Here is a 19,297-nt window from a genome sequence, read left to right on the forward strand (position 1 = left end):
ATGTTGGAGCATGAATCAGTACTATACTTTTTATAATTGTCAATACCATGCCGTCTTGATTAGTTTTGTAATTATATTAGGTATGTATGTATTTATTTACTTATTTATTTTTGTACCAGGGATTGAACCCAGGGGCACTTAACCACTCAGCTACATTCCCAGTCCTTTCTTATTTTTAAATGGAAAGATGAATCATAAGATTTTTATTTTTTAGTTTTTTAAATTTGTTTTAATTAGTTATACATGACAGAATACAAATATGCACTTTATTTTATCAGTCATAGATGAGACAAAATTTCTCATTTTTCTCAGTATACATGTTGCAGAATCATTGGTCATGTAGTCACACATGTACATACAGTAATAATGTTTGTTTCATTCTATAGTCTTTCCTACCCCCGCATCCACTCCTTGACCCTCCCATCACTTCTCTCTACCTAATCTAAGGTAACACTATTCTTCCCCAGTGTCCCTAGACTTTAAAAAAAAATTTTTTTTAGAGACACAGTCTTGTTGAGTTGCTTGGGGGATCATTAAGTTACTGAGGCTGGCTTTGAATTCTCGATCCTCCTGTCTCAGTTTTAAAATTGAGAAACATGAGTCGTCCAACACCTTTTTCAAGATTGTTTTGGCTATTCCTGGTCCCTTGCATTTCCATCAATTTCTGCAACAAAGGCAGCTGGTATTTTAATAGGGCTGCACCAAGTTTGTAGATAAATTTGAGAATATTTTTTCAGTATTAAGCTTTCCAACCCATGAACATGAGATGACTTTCTATTTTGAAGGCCTTTAATTTCTTTCAATGCTGTTTTGTAGTCTTTAGAGTATGCTATAGATTTGTTAAATTTACTCCTAAATATATTATATTATTGATAGTATTATAAATTATTTTCCTAATTTCATGTTTGGGTTGATCATTATTAAGGTACAATCAATCGATTTTATACATTAATCTTATAAAATCTTGCTGAACTCATCTTTTAGATCTAACAGTTTGGTAGTGAATTCCAGATAATTTTTCTATATTTAAAATCGTGTATTTTTCAAAAATTTCCCTTTTCCCCCCTCCTTTCTTTCCAATCTGGTTACATTTAAATTTCTTTTTTCTTGCCCAGTGATATTGGGTAGAACCTCCAACACAATGATAAACAGGTGCTAAGAGTGAACATGCTTGTCTTGTTTCTGATCTTAGGAGGACTGCTTTCAGTATCGGACAATTAAATATACTGCATTTGTGTTTTTTGTATATTTTTTTATTAGGTTGAGGGAATGCCTGTCTATTCCTAGTTGTTGATTGTTTTATTTTGAAAGGGCACTGGATCTGTAAAACCTTTTTCTTTATCTCTTCATATGAGCACATTTTTTCCCTGTATTCTATTGATATGATATATAACATTAATTGAGTTTTGAATGTTAAGTCAATCTTGTATTTCTGGGATGAATCCTACTTGATCATGGTGTACCATACTTTTTATAAGCTGATGGATTTGGTTTGCTAGTATTTTGTCTAAGACCTTTGTGTCTTTATTCCTAAGAGATCTTGGTCTGTAGCTTAATTTTCTTATGTGCTCTTACCTGGAATAATTTAAGAGTCTCTAACTATTTCAGGCAGCAATTCTAGCAAAAGTATTTTTAACGTACTGAAGATTCATGGGGCAATATTTCAGAAAGGCAGACTGGGAGACTGAAAAGGTGTGAAAGCACTGAGGAAGTGACTGGAAGCTGTGAGCAAGGGCTTCCTCCTGACTGCATGGAAGCCCTGAACCAGGTAGATGCAGGGCATTAACACACGCCTAATGGTGTCTAAAACTCAGATATTTAAAAGATACAATGATGGCTTAGGTTTTCAATGAAAAGAATGATATTACTAATATGAAGTTTTAAAACTTATGTTTTCTGTTTTTAGGTTTCCTTGTGTATGTATGTAGTTTTACATTTTCAGTTTTTTTCTTCAAAAGGAGAGAAGTCTGTAGACAACAAAGGTTAAATACTTTCTATATACTGCCACTACCCCTACTTTCAGTTTTATTCTTTAGAAGAAATACCAGATTTTGAAATGTAAATCTGATGTAAACTTCAGAGTGTGGTCTTTGCCTACACCATGGTGAACTTCAAACCTTTTCTTTAGCCCTGCTTGAGGTCTCATGTCCTGGCTTCCCTCTCTAGTTTCTCCTATCACTATTTTCACCAGATCTAAGCCATTCTGGGCTTTCAGTAGCTTGAATGTACCAGGTTCTGTCACTTCATTGGGCTTCTTCTTCATGGTTCTATTTTATTCTTCCTTCTGCTCACTCTATTTGGTTAAGTCTCATCCCTTGGAAACCTTGGATGCTGCATCTCTAGGAAACTACTACACAACCAAAATGTGAGCTAGGCACATCTCCTTCAAGCTGTTAGAGCAACTAATGCCCAGCATTCTGTTCTACAACTGTTTATTTGCCTCTCTGTATTCTTTAGGATACCAAAAGGTCGATTGGACCAGGAACCATATCCACCTCAGTGCCTAGCACAACGACAAATACACAGGAGCTCAAAATGTTTGTTAAATTCATAAGTTCATATACAAGTTAAGACAAAGCTTGGCATAATCTGCTCCCTTATCTTTCCAGCTTCATTTCCTACCACTTGTTACCAATACTCAAACACAAATTCACACCACTACAGCTATATTAAATTATGTGTAGTGTCCTGGACATGCTGAGCTCTCTCATGCCTTCTCTGACTTTGCAGTGCCATTCTCCCTGTATGGAATACCCTGGCCTACCTGACTAGTCAGTGAACTCCTATAAAATTCCTAATTTTTCTGAATTATTACATCTTGGTGAAGCCTTCTTTGACCCTTCAACTTCTCTCCAAATCCAGGCAAATTAGTCTTCCTACCTCTGTATAGCTTTATTTGTATTATAATTGTCTCCTCATTGATCTCAACAATTCCTACTGCTTAGCACAGTGATTGTTATATAGCAAACACTTATAAGAAGTATTCTTTATGCAAAAAAAAAAAAAGAGTCAGTTAGAAAACAGAACAGATTTAAGAAGATCTATAGGGTACTGTAACAGGGTGGCCTGGGACTCAACTTCAGAAATATAAAGGTCCAAAGAGAATGTTTTGGAAAAGTCAGTATCCCTAATTAATAGATGAGAGGGCGGGGGGAGAGGGAGAGGGAAGAGGGAAGGGGAGGGAAGGGGAGGGGAGGGGAGGGGAGAAAAGAATAATCTAGGTCATGGCAATGCATGCCTAGGTTCTAGATCTCAGGAAGCTGAGGTGGGAAGATGGCTTGAGTCCAGCCTGGGTAACACAGTGACATCTGTTTGAAAAGAAACAAGCAAACAAACTACAGGTAATCAAGCTTAATATGATTGAGAACAGGACAAATAATGGGAAAATTGCAAGGGAGAAAATGGGTTTAAAAGCTACCAATTATGCTTGACAAATGTTTGTAGTCAACCATGATGTGTAGTTTTACAAACTGGGTATGATATTTAGAAAAGACATTAGAAAATGTGTTATGTAATACTTCACTGTAAACAAATGTAAAGAGTAAAATTAAGAAAGACCTACTGTGTATCAAGAATATATGTTAAATTTAGTAACTTCCTGGGAAGGCTGTAGGTTTTAAATAGGCATCTCCATATTATAAAACAATGAAAGCACATTATGTGCATTAGCTATGTCAGTCCTTCTAACTATTTCATTTGAGGTGATCTGGTATACAAAGAGTAGACTAAAGTATAAACAGGAAAAGACTTCAAATTACCTGCATACAACACAGTCTCAATGCTGTCTTTAATATGAGCCCTGCTGTTCTCTGCAGTAAGAAGTGGTGATGTCCCATTGGGAGCTGGAACAACAAGAGGTCCAACCAAAAATGCACATGCCCCACCCAGATAACTGAGCATGGAAGCAATCGCTGTGGCAGTGGCCCGTTCGTCTGCAGAAAACCAGGTTGTGGAGAGGAATGGTGCAGCATTCATTACAGTTGGACCTGCCAATCCATTTAACATCTGTCCTCCATGGATTAATCTGGAATTTAAAAAATTAAGATAACGTGAGGTATATGAAGCAGGCATTTACCAAGACAGGAAGAAATTACCCAAATAGCAGTTTAACTATGGCAATAAAAACAGATCTCTGTAAAGCATAAAACGCACTAAAAGGTAAGCTGACATTACTTAAAAGTTTTGTTAATCCTCCATGAGGGAGATCAAATACAGTAATAGTTGCCATTTATTTATTTCACAAATATTTACTGAATCCCTGATTTATGCCTCATACAAAACTAAATACTTACTATTGCCTTGGCTCACTTGATTGTCATAACAATAATGTGAAAACAATAATGTCAATTGTTTTCCCCGTTTATTGAAACATAAAAGCTTACGCTTGGAAAGATTAAGAAACTTGCCCAAGTACCAACAGACACAACTAAAATTTAGACCCAGGTCGGACTCCAAAATATGTGCTCTATCTACTAGCTTGCCACTTGTTAATAGACATAATAAGTGCCACTGGACACAACTGAGCTCAACATTTCATACCTACCCTTAAAAAAGTCAATGTAGTATCTTCTTATAGCAAAGAAATTGGTTGAGGATCAGAGGACCTGGGTTCCAGCTGAGTTCTATAACCAGCTAGGTAAATGACCCTAGGAAATATATAACTTTGGTGGAATTCCATGTCTTCTCCCATAAAATCAAGAGATGAATTTAAATTCCACATGTATTTCCTGAGCACTGGTAAGACAAATCTTTGTGTTGGATTGAACGTATGCATACATACTTTCAGTCCTAATACTCTGATTCTGATTTTAATGACGAGCAGTTTCTTGTTTTCCTTCCATTTGTTCTTTTGTTCATCTTTTCTCAATATTCTACTTAACACTCTTATGCCTTGCTGACCAAACCCTTTGCCCCATTGCTCCTGCTACCCGTAACATACACCTTCACATTCAAGAGAAGACTTGAAGGAAAAAAGAAGTCTTAAATTTCAAAAAAAAAAAAGTCTAGACAAGAAATGGAATATGGTCAAACTCTTTTGCCATGGAGTTAGAGGAAAGGGAAGGGACAATATAGTTGACATTTTTATAACACTGGAATTATAGTACCTGAGATTACTGTCACCATGCCCAGCTATTGTTCAGCTTTTTAAGCAGCATGTGAGTCATATATATATATATATATATATATATATATATATATATATATATATATTTATTTATTTAATTGGCAGCTTAAGTCACTTAGAAAAAACATTTTATGAATGCAGAAACAAATAACAAACATATGGGGAGATGTAGGGCCCTAATGTAGAAAGGAGTGAGAAGTAAAATATGTCACTTAGATCTGCCCATATCATCATGTATGTTGGAAAATTATGTGAAAGTAAAATATTTCCAAGTATCATTAATGTTATTAGGAAAATGGGAGAGATTTTAAAATCTTCTCATGTAAGAAGAACAATTTTCTGGATGATAGAAATGATTTTAAACTGTTTCTGAAATCAAATAGTTCCTCCAAAAGCCAATGGATCTTATGATGCCCCACCACAATTCAACATTTGAAATATTCTTGAAGCAAAGTCTTAAGTGGTCCTAGTCATGACTTATGATGGCACGACAATCAGAGAATGATGGCTCATAAAGGCAACTTCTTTTCTATTTAATACTTTTAGTGGGGTATTCTTGAAAGACTCATCTAGAAGAAGGGTTAGAATGAGTAAAGTTTATTATGCCTAAAACTGTCAAGGGTAAAGGAGAACATGGAAGAAATAATCTATCAAAAACAACAAACAGAAGCTGAGGTTGTGACTCATTGGTAGAGTGCTCGCCTAGCACATGTGAGGCACTGAGTTCAATCCTCACCACCACAAAAAAAATAAAAATAAACAAATTAAAGGTATTCATATATAGAGTATAACTTATTAAAAAATAACAACAACAAAAAAAGATAGTATGAATTATCAGAGTTAAGGTATAAAACTCCAACTCCTGTGCAGACTTAACTCTTTGTTACCTCTCAGTACAATCAAGAATAGACTAAGCATCAAACACAAGTCATAGAACATGTGCGTGTGAGACAACTTAAGGGCCAAGCAAGACCAGTTTACTCATTCTCAGATCAGAATATCTCGCAACATGACACATATGCTAAAGTAATGTCCACAGAAGGTAGAGCACTAGTGACATTGCAGATGGGTTTTAAGTTTAGAGGTCTATGAACTACAAACTCAGGAAGCTAACCTAGAGCACATGAATTAGCAGAGTAAAAGGTCATGTCAGGAAGTAAAACATGTTGACTTGGTGTTTAAAAGTTTCTATTATTAAATAATTATATGCATTTTGCATTAAAATAATCATATACACATGTACTCTTCATAAATGAGCTCAGTTAAACAGAGGTCTATGGGATCTTGGGATTACCCACTAAATTAATGAAAAACTTGGTAGGTAAATTGAGTTCCACTCTTCTCAGCATCTTGAAGTTTTCCAAAACATAGTCCTATTCCTTAGACCTATACCACAGAGCATCTTAGGACTTGGCAGTTACGGATATAACTGACCATAAACACTGTTGTTCTAGTAACTGTAATGGTACATTCATTTGTAATATCAAGATTTGCATGTATGTCAGATACTATTTTTTATTCCTTGCCATTAAATTATCCCATTTTATAAAATGAATTTGTAAAAATACATTTAAAATAAAATTGTTTAATATATAAAATCTACATTTTCCCCGCCGCCGCTGCTGCCGCGACCAGGACTGCGCGCCAGCACCCCACTGCTGACAGCTCCGCCACTATGGAGGACATGAACGAGTACAGCAACATAGAAGAATTCGCAGAGGGATCCAAGATCAACTCGAGCAAGAATCAGCAGGATGACGGTTGTAGACTGTACGATTAAAACAGATCCAGTCACTGGAAGATCAAGAGGATTTGGATTTGTGCTTTTTAAAGATGCTGCTAGTGTTGATAAGGTTTTGGAACTGAAAGAACACAAACTGGATGGCAAATTGATAGACCCCAAAAGGGCCAAAGCTTTGAAAGGGAAAGAACCCCCTAAAAAGGTTTTTGTGGGTGGATTGAGCCCAGATACTTCTGAAGAACAAATTAAAGAATATTTTGGAGCCTTTGGAGAGATTGAAAATATTGAACTTCCCATGGATACAAAAACAAACGAAAAAAGAGGATTTTGTTTTATCACATATACAGATGAAGAGCCAGTAAAGAAATTGTTAGAAAGCAGATATCATCAAATTGGTTCTGGGAAGTGTGAAATCAAAGTTGCACAGCCCAAAGAGGTATATAGGCAGCAACAGCAACAACAAAAAGGAGGAAGAGGTGCTACAGCTGGTGGGCGAGGTGGTACCAGGGGTCGTGGCCGAGGTCAACAGAGCACTTATGGCAAGGCTTCTTGAGGGGGTGGCAATCACCAAAATAATTACCAGCCATACTAGAGGAGGACATTGGAGAAAACAGCGGGAACTTCATTGCAGGCCGTGTGTCAGCCTGACCACGTCTATCTCTGGGGATCGCACGTTGCGGGCAGAGCGCAAGGCATACACCAGAAAACGCTGTCCTGTGGAGATGCTAAAGAAACCCATCTTGCAGGACGACATTGAAGATTGATCTTCTGTTGATCTAAGATGATTATTTTGTAAAAGACTTTCTAGTGTACAAGACACAACTACTGTGTCCAACTGTATATAGCCGCCAATTAGTTTTCTTTGTTTTTACTTTGTTCTTTGCTATCTGTGTTATGACTCAATGTGGATTTGTGTTTATACAAATTTTAATTGTATGATTTCATGTTAAACCTCAAATAAATGCTTCCTTATGTGATTGTTAAAAAAAAAAATCTACATTTTCCATTTAATGGCAATGCAAATTTAGAGATGTTTTTCTAGAAAAATGCTGACCTTAAGGCATAATAAAATAAAGTCATCTAGATATTAGATATTACTATAAACTTTCTTTTTACAACCCCTGGAACTTGTACATGCTAGGAAAATGTTCTACACCTCTGAGCTACATCCCAGCCCTTTTGTGACAGAGTCTCATGAATTTTCATAGTCTGGCCTGGCTTGATCTGATCCTCCTGCTTTAGCCTCCTGAACAGCTGATATTACAGGTTTGTACTACTGTGTCTGGCTACCAAAAACTCTTTAAAATGACAACAAAGGAAATGAAATAATAAAATGTTTAATATAAACTGCATTTATTACTTATTCTCTCAACAAACACGTATTAAGTATTGTCTTTGTGTTGGGTAGGTACTGTGATAGGTATGTGGATATAGAAAAATTAAAAGCCAAAGTCCTTGCTTTTAAGAATCCCTAAAAAATTTATTGCTTGGAGTTCATTCCTTAAAAAAAGAAAAAAACAACAAATAAATGATCTAATACTTCAACTCAAAATCCTAGAAAAAGAAGAGCAAAACAACAGCAAAAGAAGTAGAAGACAAGAAATAATTAAAATCAGAGCTGAAATTAATGAAATCGAAACAAAAGAAACAATTGAAAAAATTGACAAAACTAAAAGTTGGTTCTTTGAAAAAATAAATAAAATCGACAGACCCTTAGCCACGCTAACGAAGAGAAGAAGAGAGAGAACTCAAATTACTAGCATACGGGATGAAAAAGGCAATATCACAACAGACACTTCAGAAATACAGAAGATTATCAGAAATTATTTTGAATCCTTATACTCCAATAAAATAGAAGATAGTGAAGGCATCAATAAATTTCTTAAGTCATATGATTTGCCCAGATTGAGTCAGGAGGATATTGACAACCTAAACAGACCAATATCAATTGAGGAAATAGAAGAAACCATCAAAAGACTACCAACTAAGAAAAGCCCAGGACCGGATGGGTATACAGCAGAGTTTTACAAAACCTTTAAAGAGGAAATAATACCAATACTTTTCAAGCTATTTCAGGAAATAGAAAAAGAGGGAGAACTTCCAAATTCATTCTATGAAGCCAACATCACCCTGATTCCTAAACCAGACAAAGACACTTCAAAGAAAGAAAACTACAGACCAATATCTCTAATGAACCTAGATGCAAAAATCCTCAATAAACTTCTGGCGAACCGGATACAAAAACATATCAAAAAAATTGTGCACCATGATCAGGTAGGATTTATCCCTGGGATACAAGGTTGGTTCAATATACGGAAATCAATAAATGTTATTCACCACATCAATAGGCTTAAAAATAAGAACCATATGATCATCTCGATAGATGCGGAAAAAGCATTCGACAAAGTACAGCATCCCTTTATGTTCAAAACTCCAGAAAAACTAGGGATAACAGGAACATATCTCAATATTGTAAAAGCAATCTATGCTAAGCCTCAGGCTAGCATCATTCTGAATGGAGAAAAACTGAAGGCATTCCCTCTAAAATCTGGAACAAGACAGGGATGCCCTCTCTCACCACTTCTGTTCAACATAGTTCTCGAATCACTGGCCAGAGTAATTAGACAGACGAAAGAAATTAAAGGCATAAAAATAGGAAAAGAAGAACTTAAATTATCACTATTTGCAGATGACATGATTCTATACCTAGCAGACCCAAAAGGGTCTACAAAGAAACTATTAGAGCTAATAAATGAATTCAGCAAAGTGGCAGGATATAAAATCAACACGCATAAATCAAAGGCATTCCTGTATATCAGCGACAAATCCTCTGAAATGGAAATGAGGACAACCACCCCATTCACAATATCCTCAAAAAAAAAATAAAATAAAATACTTGGGAATCAACCTAACAAAAGAGGTGAAAGACTTATACAATGAAAACTACAGAACCCTAAAGAGAGAAATAGAAGAAGATCTTAGAAGATGGAAAAATATACCCTGTTCATGGATAGGTAGAACTAACATCATCAAAATGGCGATATTACCAAAAGTTCTCTATAGGTTCAATGCAATGCCAATCAAAATCCCAACGGCATTTCTTGTAGAAATAGAGAAAGCAATCATGAAATTCATATGGAAAAATAAAAGACCCAGAATAGCAAAAACAATGCTAAGCAGGAAGTGTGAATCAGGCGGTATAGCTATACCAGACTTCAAACTATACTACAGAGCAATAGTAACAAAAACAGCATGGTACTGGTACCAAAACAGGCGGGTGGACCAATGGTACAGAATAGAGGACACAGAAACCAATCCACAAAACTACAACTACCTTATATTCGATAAAGGGGCTAAAAGCATGCAATGGAAGAAGGATAGCATCTTCAACAAATGGTGTTGGGAAAACTGGAAATCCATATGCAACAAAATGAAACTGAATCCCTTTCTCTCGCCATGCACAAAAGTTAACTCAAAGTGGATCAAGGAACTGGATATCAAATCAGAGACATGGCGTCTGATAGAAGAAAAAGTTGGCTATGATCTACATACTGTGGGGTCGGGCTCCAAATTCCTCAATAGGACACCCATAGCACAAGTGTTAATAACTAGAATCAACAAATGGGACTTACTCAAACTAAAAAGTTTTTTCTCAGCAAAAGAAACAATAAGAGAGGTAAATAGGGAGCCTACGTCCTGGGAACAAATCTTTACTCCTCACACTTCAGACAGAGCCCTAATATCCAGAATATACAAAGAACTAAAAAAATTAGACAATAAGATAACAAATAACCCAATCAACAAATGGGCCAAGGACCTGAACAGAAATTTCTCAGAGGAGGACATACAATCAACCAACAAGTATATGAAAAAATGCTCACCATCTCTAGCAGTCAGAGAAATGCAAATCAAAACCACCCTAAGATACCATCTCACTCCAGTAAGATTGGCAGCCATTAGGAAGTCAAACAACAACAAGTGCTGGCGAGGATGTGGGGAAAAGGGTACTCTTGTACATTGCTGGTGGGACTGCAAATTGGTGCGGCCAATTTGGAAAGCAGTATGGAGATTTCTTGGAAAGCTGGGAATGCAACCACCATTTGATCCAGCTATTCCCCTACTCGGTCTATTCCCTAAAGATCTAAAAAGAGCACACTATAGGGACACTGCTACATCCATGTTCATAGCAGCACAATTCACAATAGCAAGACTGTGGAACCAACCTAGATGCCCTTCAATAGACGAATGGATAAAAAAAAATGTGGCATTTATACACAATGGAGTATTACTCTGCATTAAGAAATGACAAAATCATAGAATTTGGAGGGAAATGGATGGCATTAGAGCAGATTATGCTAAGTGAAGCTAGCCAATCCCTCAAAAACAAATGCCAAATGTCTTCTTTGATATAAGGAGAGTAACTAAGAACAGAGTAGGGACGAAGAGCATGAGAAGAAGATTAACATTAAACAGGGACGAGAGGTGGGAGGGAAAGGGAGAGAGAAGGGAAATTGCATGTAAATGGAAGGAGACCCTCAGGGGTATACAAAATTACATACAAGAGGAAGTGAGGGGAAAGGAGGAAAAATATAAGGGGGGAGAAATGAATTACAGTAGAGGGGGTAGAGAGAGAAGAGGGGAGGGGATGGGGGAGGGGGGATAGTAGAGGATAGGAAAGGCAGCAGAATACAACAGACACCAGAATGGCAATAGGTAAATCAATGGTTGTGCAACTGATGTGATTCTGCAATCTGTATATGGGGTAAAAATGGGAGTTCATATCCCACTTGAATCAAAGTGTGAAATATAATATATCAAGAACTATGTAATGTTTTGAACAACCTACAATAAAAATTAATTAAAAAAAAAAAGAATCCCTAAAAGTAGGGGCTGGAATTGTGGATCAGCAGTAGAGCGCCTAGCCCTGGGTTCGATCCTCAGCACCACCTAAATAAACAAAATAAAGATATTGTGTCCAACTTCAACTAAAAAAATAAATAAATATTTTTTAAAAAGAATCCCTAAAAATAGGTGAAGAATGACCTATCAGCCTATATCAGGAACATAAGGAAAAATAAGGCAATAATTAGGCCTGCCCTAATGCTTGTGGGGCCTAGACAAAGTATACAAATGCAGGTCCCTGCATGTCATTCTCTTCAACCTCTAGCTCTGGTCTGTAACATCAAGGGCTTTGCATTATGTGTATGTAGCTACGGGTACAGGCTTTACCTAAGCTCTAGCTGTTCCCTTTCAAACATCTGTCCCTTAGCTACCCCTAGGGCCTAGGCATACACATTAAGGATTCAGTCTACCCTTGGAAAAATTGGCCTGGGAAAGCAGCCTGATGCAGGAATTTGTGGGGTCTTGTGTAACAGCTAGCACAGACTAGAAGGAGGTGAACAGGGCAGGTGTATCTCCTTGGTCTTATAAACTCCTCACCCCTCAAAGAATGATGAGCCTAAAGAAAAGCCACAGTGGGGCACCTGCAGGCATGGAGTCCAAGACAGGGACTGTGGCAAGATTTTAAGGTGGTACTAGCAATAACAGTGGGGAGATGAAGGACGCGGTTGTTTGCCAAACTGTTAAATTGATGTTACATCATTATGGCCAATGGAAATGACCAGATATTGGGAAGGGAGGCATACATAATTCTGTAAACACGTCCAAGAAAGGACTGAACACAGGCCAGAAGCTAAGAAAAGAGGTCTGAGCTGAGACTTACATGTTGAAGTTGGACTGCATCAGGCATAAAGACTGGAGAATGCCAACAAAGTAAAAATAGTCAAAGGAAGAGTCATCTAGAAAGACGATTGAGAAGGATCTCTGACAGGGGCAGGAAGGAAATAAAAGACTGGTGCCACAACAAGCAAGGAGAGGGTTTCAGGAAGATAAGAATGAATGGCTGACAGTGTCTAGCCAAATAAAAAAAACATTTCTGGTAACAAATGTAACCACTGGGAAAAAATAAAACAAAAATAAAAACAAATGGAACCACTGGAGTTCAGCAAAAAGGAGGTCATTTGTGATCTGAATAGAAGCAGTATCAGCAGAATATTGATTTTAGAGGGCAGATGTGTGAAGAAATGGAAATTTAGATTTAGACTATTCATTCTAATGGCTGGAAATAGTCAGGAACAAAACAAAATTTCTCAAAGTCAGAAATCTGAAATTCACCAAAGTCTAAAATTTACCCTAGCACCAAAACCAATAACGAAGTCTAAAACTTTGGGAGCTGACATGACACCATCAAGGAAAATCCACACTTGACCTCATGTAACAGATCATGGGCAAAATGCAGGCACACTGAAAGTAATTTATAAAATTATTTTCAGGCTATGTATACAAAATGTATATAAATCACATTTGGGCCCCATCTCTAAGATACCTTATTATGTATATGCAACTATTAAAAAATCTGAAAACACCCAACTCTAAAAAACTGTGGTTCTAAGCATTTTACATAATGATTACTCAACTTGTACAAGCTTAGCAAAGTGATAAACCCCCTGCTAAACAGACAATTCGAACTGAACATTTTCTCTATCTCATATATTAAAAGATAAAATGAGCCAGGGCACACAACTGTAATCCCAGTGACTCAGGGGCTTGAGGCATAAGAAACAGAAGTTTGAGGCCAGTCTCAGCAACTTAGAAATGACTCTTCAGCAATTTAGCCAGATGCCATCAAAAACAAACAAACAAACAAACAAACAAACAAAGGACTGGGGATGCAGCTCAGTAGAGAGGCTTTGGATTCAATTCCTGTATAAAAATAAATAAATAAATAAATAATATAAAATGTAATTTGTGATTGGCCCAATATACTTGTCCAGAAGCTGGTTTTCAGAAACTACCATCTACCTATGCATCTGACTATTAACAAAGACATAGAAAAACAGAGAGGCAACTCACAATCTTTGGCAAAGTAAAGTCCATCACATAATTCAGCATTAAATTTTCTGTGTCATCATTACAAACCTTAGGTTTATTTTGCCAAAGTTTAAGTTGTAGGTCAGAACCGTGGCTTCTAAAGTCTCCATAGTGCCTCCACAAAGGCAGGGTGGATGCTCTTAGGAATGCATGGACTGATCCAAGTGAAGGGTCAGGTAGTCACTAAATTACCCAACTAAACTGCATTTAAAAAATCCTTGGGGGATATAACTCAGTTGGTAGAGTGTTTGCCTTGCATGCCCAAGACCCTGGGTTCAATCCCCAACACCACATACACACAAAAAATCTTTGCCAAGTTATCAAGTAATGCATATATTATGAAAATCAATATGAAAAATGGTGACTAAAATTATTCTGCAAAAATATTTTTTAAAAAGATGTTGAAAAAACATCTTTTTTGAAAAAAGATATGAAAAATTGTAGCTCTATATATGTAATAAGAATTATAATGCATTCTGCTGTCATTTATTTTTTTTAAATCAATTAAAAATTTTAAAAAGTAAAAATAAATTAAAAAGATGTTGAGGGTAGTAAAAGCAAGGCCAGTGTGCCATTACTGTTTCAAGCACAGTGGGCTTGGGGTGGGTGGCCATATGTCAGGGGTATGCAGTGGCAGTTTTTTATCCTGGGCAAGAAGCTCTGCAGCAGAAAGGGAGCTGCCTGGAAGCTGACTAGGTGATATAGGGGCCAACTGCTGGTGTCCTTACTGAATCATGAGCCTGATAAATGTCAGTAAACATTCACCACAAAGAAACTGCCTGCCTCTTGCACCACTGCGTATCTGTCCAACTGCAAGCCTATTCTCTGCTGCTCATGTCCCAGCTTTCTCATATTGACTCCTTAACTCCCTCTGTTTGCCCTCCACCCAACTCCCTTTTCTTCCTTTACCTCAAGTCTTTTTTCTCTTCTTACCTAGCTGTTGCCTACCTCTGAAGTCTAGTTCATCCCATCCCTGCAAGCCAGGGGGAAAGATGGATAAAGAAGTTCCCTAGCAGGCTGAAAGACTAAATTAAAGATACAGAAGTCCCTCTAGCATCAGCAGAGCTAAGATGATAGAGACAAGAGGGCCCAACTGCTGCCCACAAGTATCAGTACTGCCTAGGCTCGCTAACCTGTGGGAGGCATAGGTGAGGCCAGAACTAGAAACCAAAAATTAGAAATGATCTCATCAGTCCACAAATCTTTCTACTTTCCCACATGGTCTTATCTGAAGGCTCTGTTTATAATAGGAAGAGTAAAAAACCACTGATTGTTAAGATAACTTCAAGTTCACATATCCAAAGGCAAACAGTTCCTGGCATATCTTTAAAGACCTACTTTATAAACCTCTAGCATATTATGACTAGCACTGATAACATCTGAGTTAGCTTTTTAGAAATTTAACAATTACTTCCTCAGTGTAAGTTCAATGTTCTTATATTCTGTTTTTTTTTTTTCTTGTTATCGATGTTTTTTGTAAGGGGATTGAACTCAGGGGCACTTAACCACTGAGCCACATTCCCAGCCCTTTTTTGTATTTTATTTAGAGATAGGGTCTCATTGAGTTACTTGGGGCCTTGCTAAGTTGCTGAAGCTGGCTTTGAACTCACAATCCTCCTGCCTCAGCCTCCGGAGCCTCTGGGATTATAGGCATGTGCCACTGTGCCCGGCCTATTTATTTTTAATATGACATGGAATAATTTAAAATTAATAAAATACTTACCTCTAAGACTTAATATACTAACAATTCAGAAACTTTCTCCCAATTCTTAATCATTCTACATCAAAATAAACAGGATTACAGGATTCTTGGATATTGCGAATGGCAAATATACTAGAAATAGTTTTCCTTCATTTAGCTCAAGAAAAGACAGTGTTACAAAAAGGGCCAGAAATGTTATGAGTTAATGAATACTAGATGGGGTGGAGGGGTGGGAGGGAAAGGGAGAGGGCAGGGGGTTAGCAAGGATTGTGGAATGTAATAAACATCATTATCCAAAGTACATGTATGAAGACATGAATTGGTGTCAATATACTTTATATACAACCAGAGATATGAAAAATTGTGCTGTATATGTGTAATAAGAATTGTAATGCATTCTTCTATCATTTACTTTTTAAAAAAATCAATAAAAATTTTTTTAAAAAAGGAAGTTAGGAAAGGAGAAATAGAGATGATGATAGAAAACCTCACATCTTTAAATACTTTTTTTTGTAACTTCAGTTTTCTTTAACGAAAATTTGTTATATTTTTATTTCCTTTAATGATTTTGGTCAATTATAATTCAATTAAAAATATCTTGAATATCTACTATGGTCAAGGTATTTGCAGCTGGACACTGATCAGAATATGAAGATGGGTGTTACAGCCCTGTCCCTGAAACACTTAAAATAATAACTTATCAGATGCCCATATAGAAAGAACATAAAACCAATGAAAAGAATTTGAATTAGATACAAGACGACTTAGCTTCTAGCTGACTTTATTAATCTTTGGTGAATCATTTATTCTCCTTCTGCTTCAATTTCTCCAATCATATTTATTTCACAGATAATACTCTCTTAGCAAGGTACCTGGGAAAATAGACTGAGTTCTGGTCTAAGAGAAGTCTAGCTCCCCACTGTGGGAGGCCAACCTTCTGGGTGACTGAATTACACTCCCCAGCTGGGTGCTGAGGCGCTCAGTCACAGAAATGGGTGTGTCTTGCTACAGCCCCATGGGTGAAGCTATGCTCACCTGTTCCTTTGTAATATAACCCCTTGCCCTATTTAGGATAGAATCTTCCATGGAAGTGCCTTGTGTGTGTCCCCTTCTCTTACTGTGCCCTTGGGTGTGGCCTACCCAGGTGTCAGTCAACCTGCTGACAGTGGACATCATGAAGATAGACTCAGCCCCTGAAACCTGACCCCTTGCCTCATTTGAATAGCTTCTCCTCAATAAAAGGGGTCAGCACATGCTCTTGCTCTCTCTTTCTGCGGACCCTTAAGGTCAGAGGAGCCGTCACAGCAACCCCAAAGAAAAAGGTATTTGTGTCTCTTGTGTGGTTATTTTGTGCAGCCCAGTTAGCCCAGTTTAACTAGAGTGACCCCTGAGCCTTTTAGTCGCGAGAACAGAAACCCAGCACCCCACATTTTGTCTTATATTTTTATTGTCTCAAAATTTTTATTTTGTCCTCTTAATTTAAAAATTTTTATATACTCACAGTAGGAAATTTTAAAAAGAAATGCCTAGAGAAGAGAAAAAAATCATAAATTTAATTAAACCTCAATTCACACAACCATTATTAATATTTTGATTTTCAGTCTTTTTTTTCTTTCAGCTTTTTACCCAATGCATCCTTTCCTGAATCATTACTTAAGCATGGGTAACCACAGAAATCATAATGAATATACAGCTTTATGCACTAGATCATTTTAACATGTAATCTATCAGGTCAATAAGGCAAAGTATATGAACATTTAGCCTTCTAAGCATACTACAGAATTGTTCTACAGAAGGATTTGTAATAACTTACATTTCCATCAGTAGTGATCCATAGTACCTGCTTAACCAACATTGAATACTACTGTTTAATACACACACATAGACACACACACACCTTGGTGTGTTTAGTTTTTTCTTGCTGTTATAACAAATTACCATAAACTAGTGGTTAAAGGACACATATTAGTTTTAGGTTCTGGAAATCAGAAGCCCAACATGATTTAAGGTGTTGGGAGAGAATCTATTCCCTTGACTTGTCTGGCTTCTGGTAGCTATCTGAGGGAAAATATAGAAGAGATTAGGCAGTCAGGGCAAGATGGTGAGTAAGGAGGTTGGTGGCAGAACCAAAAAGAGCATGGAGAGGGTCTTCTGATGAGGTCAACTTCCTGCTTGATGAAAGTGCCTGTGGATACAAGCAGGGGACCCAATCAGACAGATGTTTTTATATTCTTGCTCCTAAGTGGGAATCCACAATAGAAAAACTAAAATAGACGCATGGATATAGGGGGCACCAATCAATAATAGTGAGGAGCATGTGGACAGAGGAGGTGATAAGGAAAGGAAGAAATTTCAGAGGCCATATAGTCCCCCACTGAATTCCCAGCTCTGGCCCTTCCTGTTCAGAGAAGTCTATTTCTATATCTCTGTCGCCTTTGCAATAAACCTACTTCTTGCTTGCTATCTCTTTGCTGAGCAGAAACAATTAACCCAGCACCCCTAGACAGTAGCATGCCCATATGCGCACACCTGTGATCCCATCAGCTCTGGAGGTGGAGGAAGGAGGATCGCAGGTTCAAAGCCAGCCTCAGAAATTTATGAGGTGTTAAGCAACTCAATGAGAACCTGTCTCTAAATAAAATAAAAATAGGGCTGGGGGGGATGTGGCTCAGTGGTCGAGTGCCCCTGAGTTCAATCCCAGTACCAAAAATAAAAAATAAAAATAAAAAGCCAGCAACTGTAATTTGAGTCCTTCCCTGATTTCCTCTTTTGTTTGTTTTAAAGATTTTTGTGATTGCATCAGTCCTCCTTCCCCTTGGACAGCCCAGGACATGCTCCCTATTTTAAGGTCAGTTGATTATGATTAGCGAGCTATATCAGATTTTTGTTACTAAACAAAATATCAGACACAGGTTATTTATGAGGAAAAGAAGTTTTTTGGCCAGCAGTTTTGGAAGTTGAAAGTCCAAATGGCACAGCACCGACAGTGTGGAGAGGGCTACTTACTTAGTTGTATCATCTAGTGGCACCAACAGCAATGGTGGGAGAACATGGGAACAGTCAGAAGCATGGAGAGTACAGGTGGCTGGGATGGAAGGGAACAACAGGCTTCTTTCGTAACAGCTTTCTTGGAGAACTAACCAGAGAGTTCCCTCAAGAAATACTTCATGCCTAGAATGACTTAAAGACAACCCACTATGTCCTACCTCTTAATGATTCCATGACCTCTCAATTCTGCCACCTTGTAGACCAAGCCTTCAATCACAATGGACCTACTGAAGACACCCAAATCATATCCAAAGCATACCATAAGCTTAATTCCATCTGCAACCATGGTCCTCTCTGCCATATAATGTCACATTTATTGGTCTAGAAGATTAGGACATGGATATGGAGGGGGAGTTATTCTGTTTACTCACATTTGTTAGGCCAAAAGGCATTTCCTTATCTTAACTTGCATTTCTTTTTGGTACTTGTCTTTTTCTCTTGGTATATTACATTTTTTTCTTACTTTGAATGAGTGCTTTATATATTTATCTACATTATTTACCTGTTATTGTTCTTATTTTGACAAATACTTTTTCCAGTTAATCTATTTTTTTGAAGCATTTAACAATTTATAAGTAGTCAAATCTATCATTTTTTTTCTCTTTGTTTTTCTTTCCTTTGTTTTCATGCTTAGGGAAAAAAATCCCCTTCTAGAGATTAGATAGATATTCTAAACTATAGTTTTTCTGCTAAATGTTTAACTGTTAGTTCATTTGAATTTATTCTGATGCAGGTTATGAGGTGAGGATAC

At 37.2% G+C, this 19,297-nt stretch overlaps 1 protein-coding gene and 1 pseudogene across 1 annotated transcript in view; one reads left to right on the forward strand and one right to left on the reverse strand.

Moving 5' to 3' along the window:
- Nucleotides 1-19,297, reverse strand: part of Slc49a4 (solute carrier family 49 member 4) — a 119,432-nt gene that overhangs the window by 62,659 nt on the left and 37,476 nt on the right. Inside the window, exon 3 of the mRNA XM_076867166.2 lies at nucleotides 3,759-4,024. Within this exon, the coding sequence (XP_076723281.1) occupies nucleotides 3,759-4,024 (266 nt within the window). The remainder of the gene's footprint in view (nucleotides 1-3,758; nucleotides 4,025-19,297) is intronic.
- Nucleotides 6,852-7,799, forward strand: LOC143408368 (heterogeneous nuclear ribonucleoprotein D-like pseudogene; annotated as a pseudogene).

This window comes from Callospermophilus lateralis, chromosome 10 (assembly GCF_048772815.1).
Source record: "Callospermophilus lateralis isolate mCalLat2 chromosome 10, mCalLat2.hap1, whole genome shotgun sequence".
Taxonomy (NCBI): Eukaryota; Metazoa; Chordata; class Mammalia; order Rodentia; family Sciuridae; genus Callospermophilus; species Callospermophilus lateralis.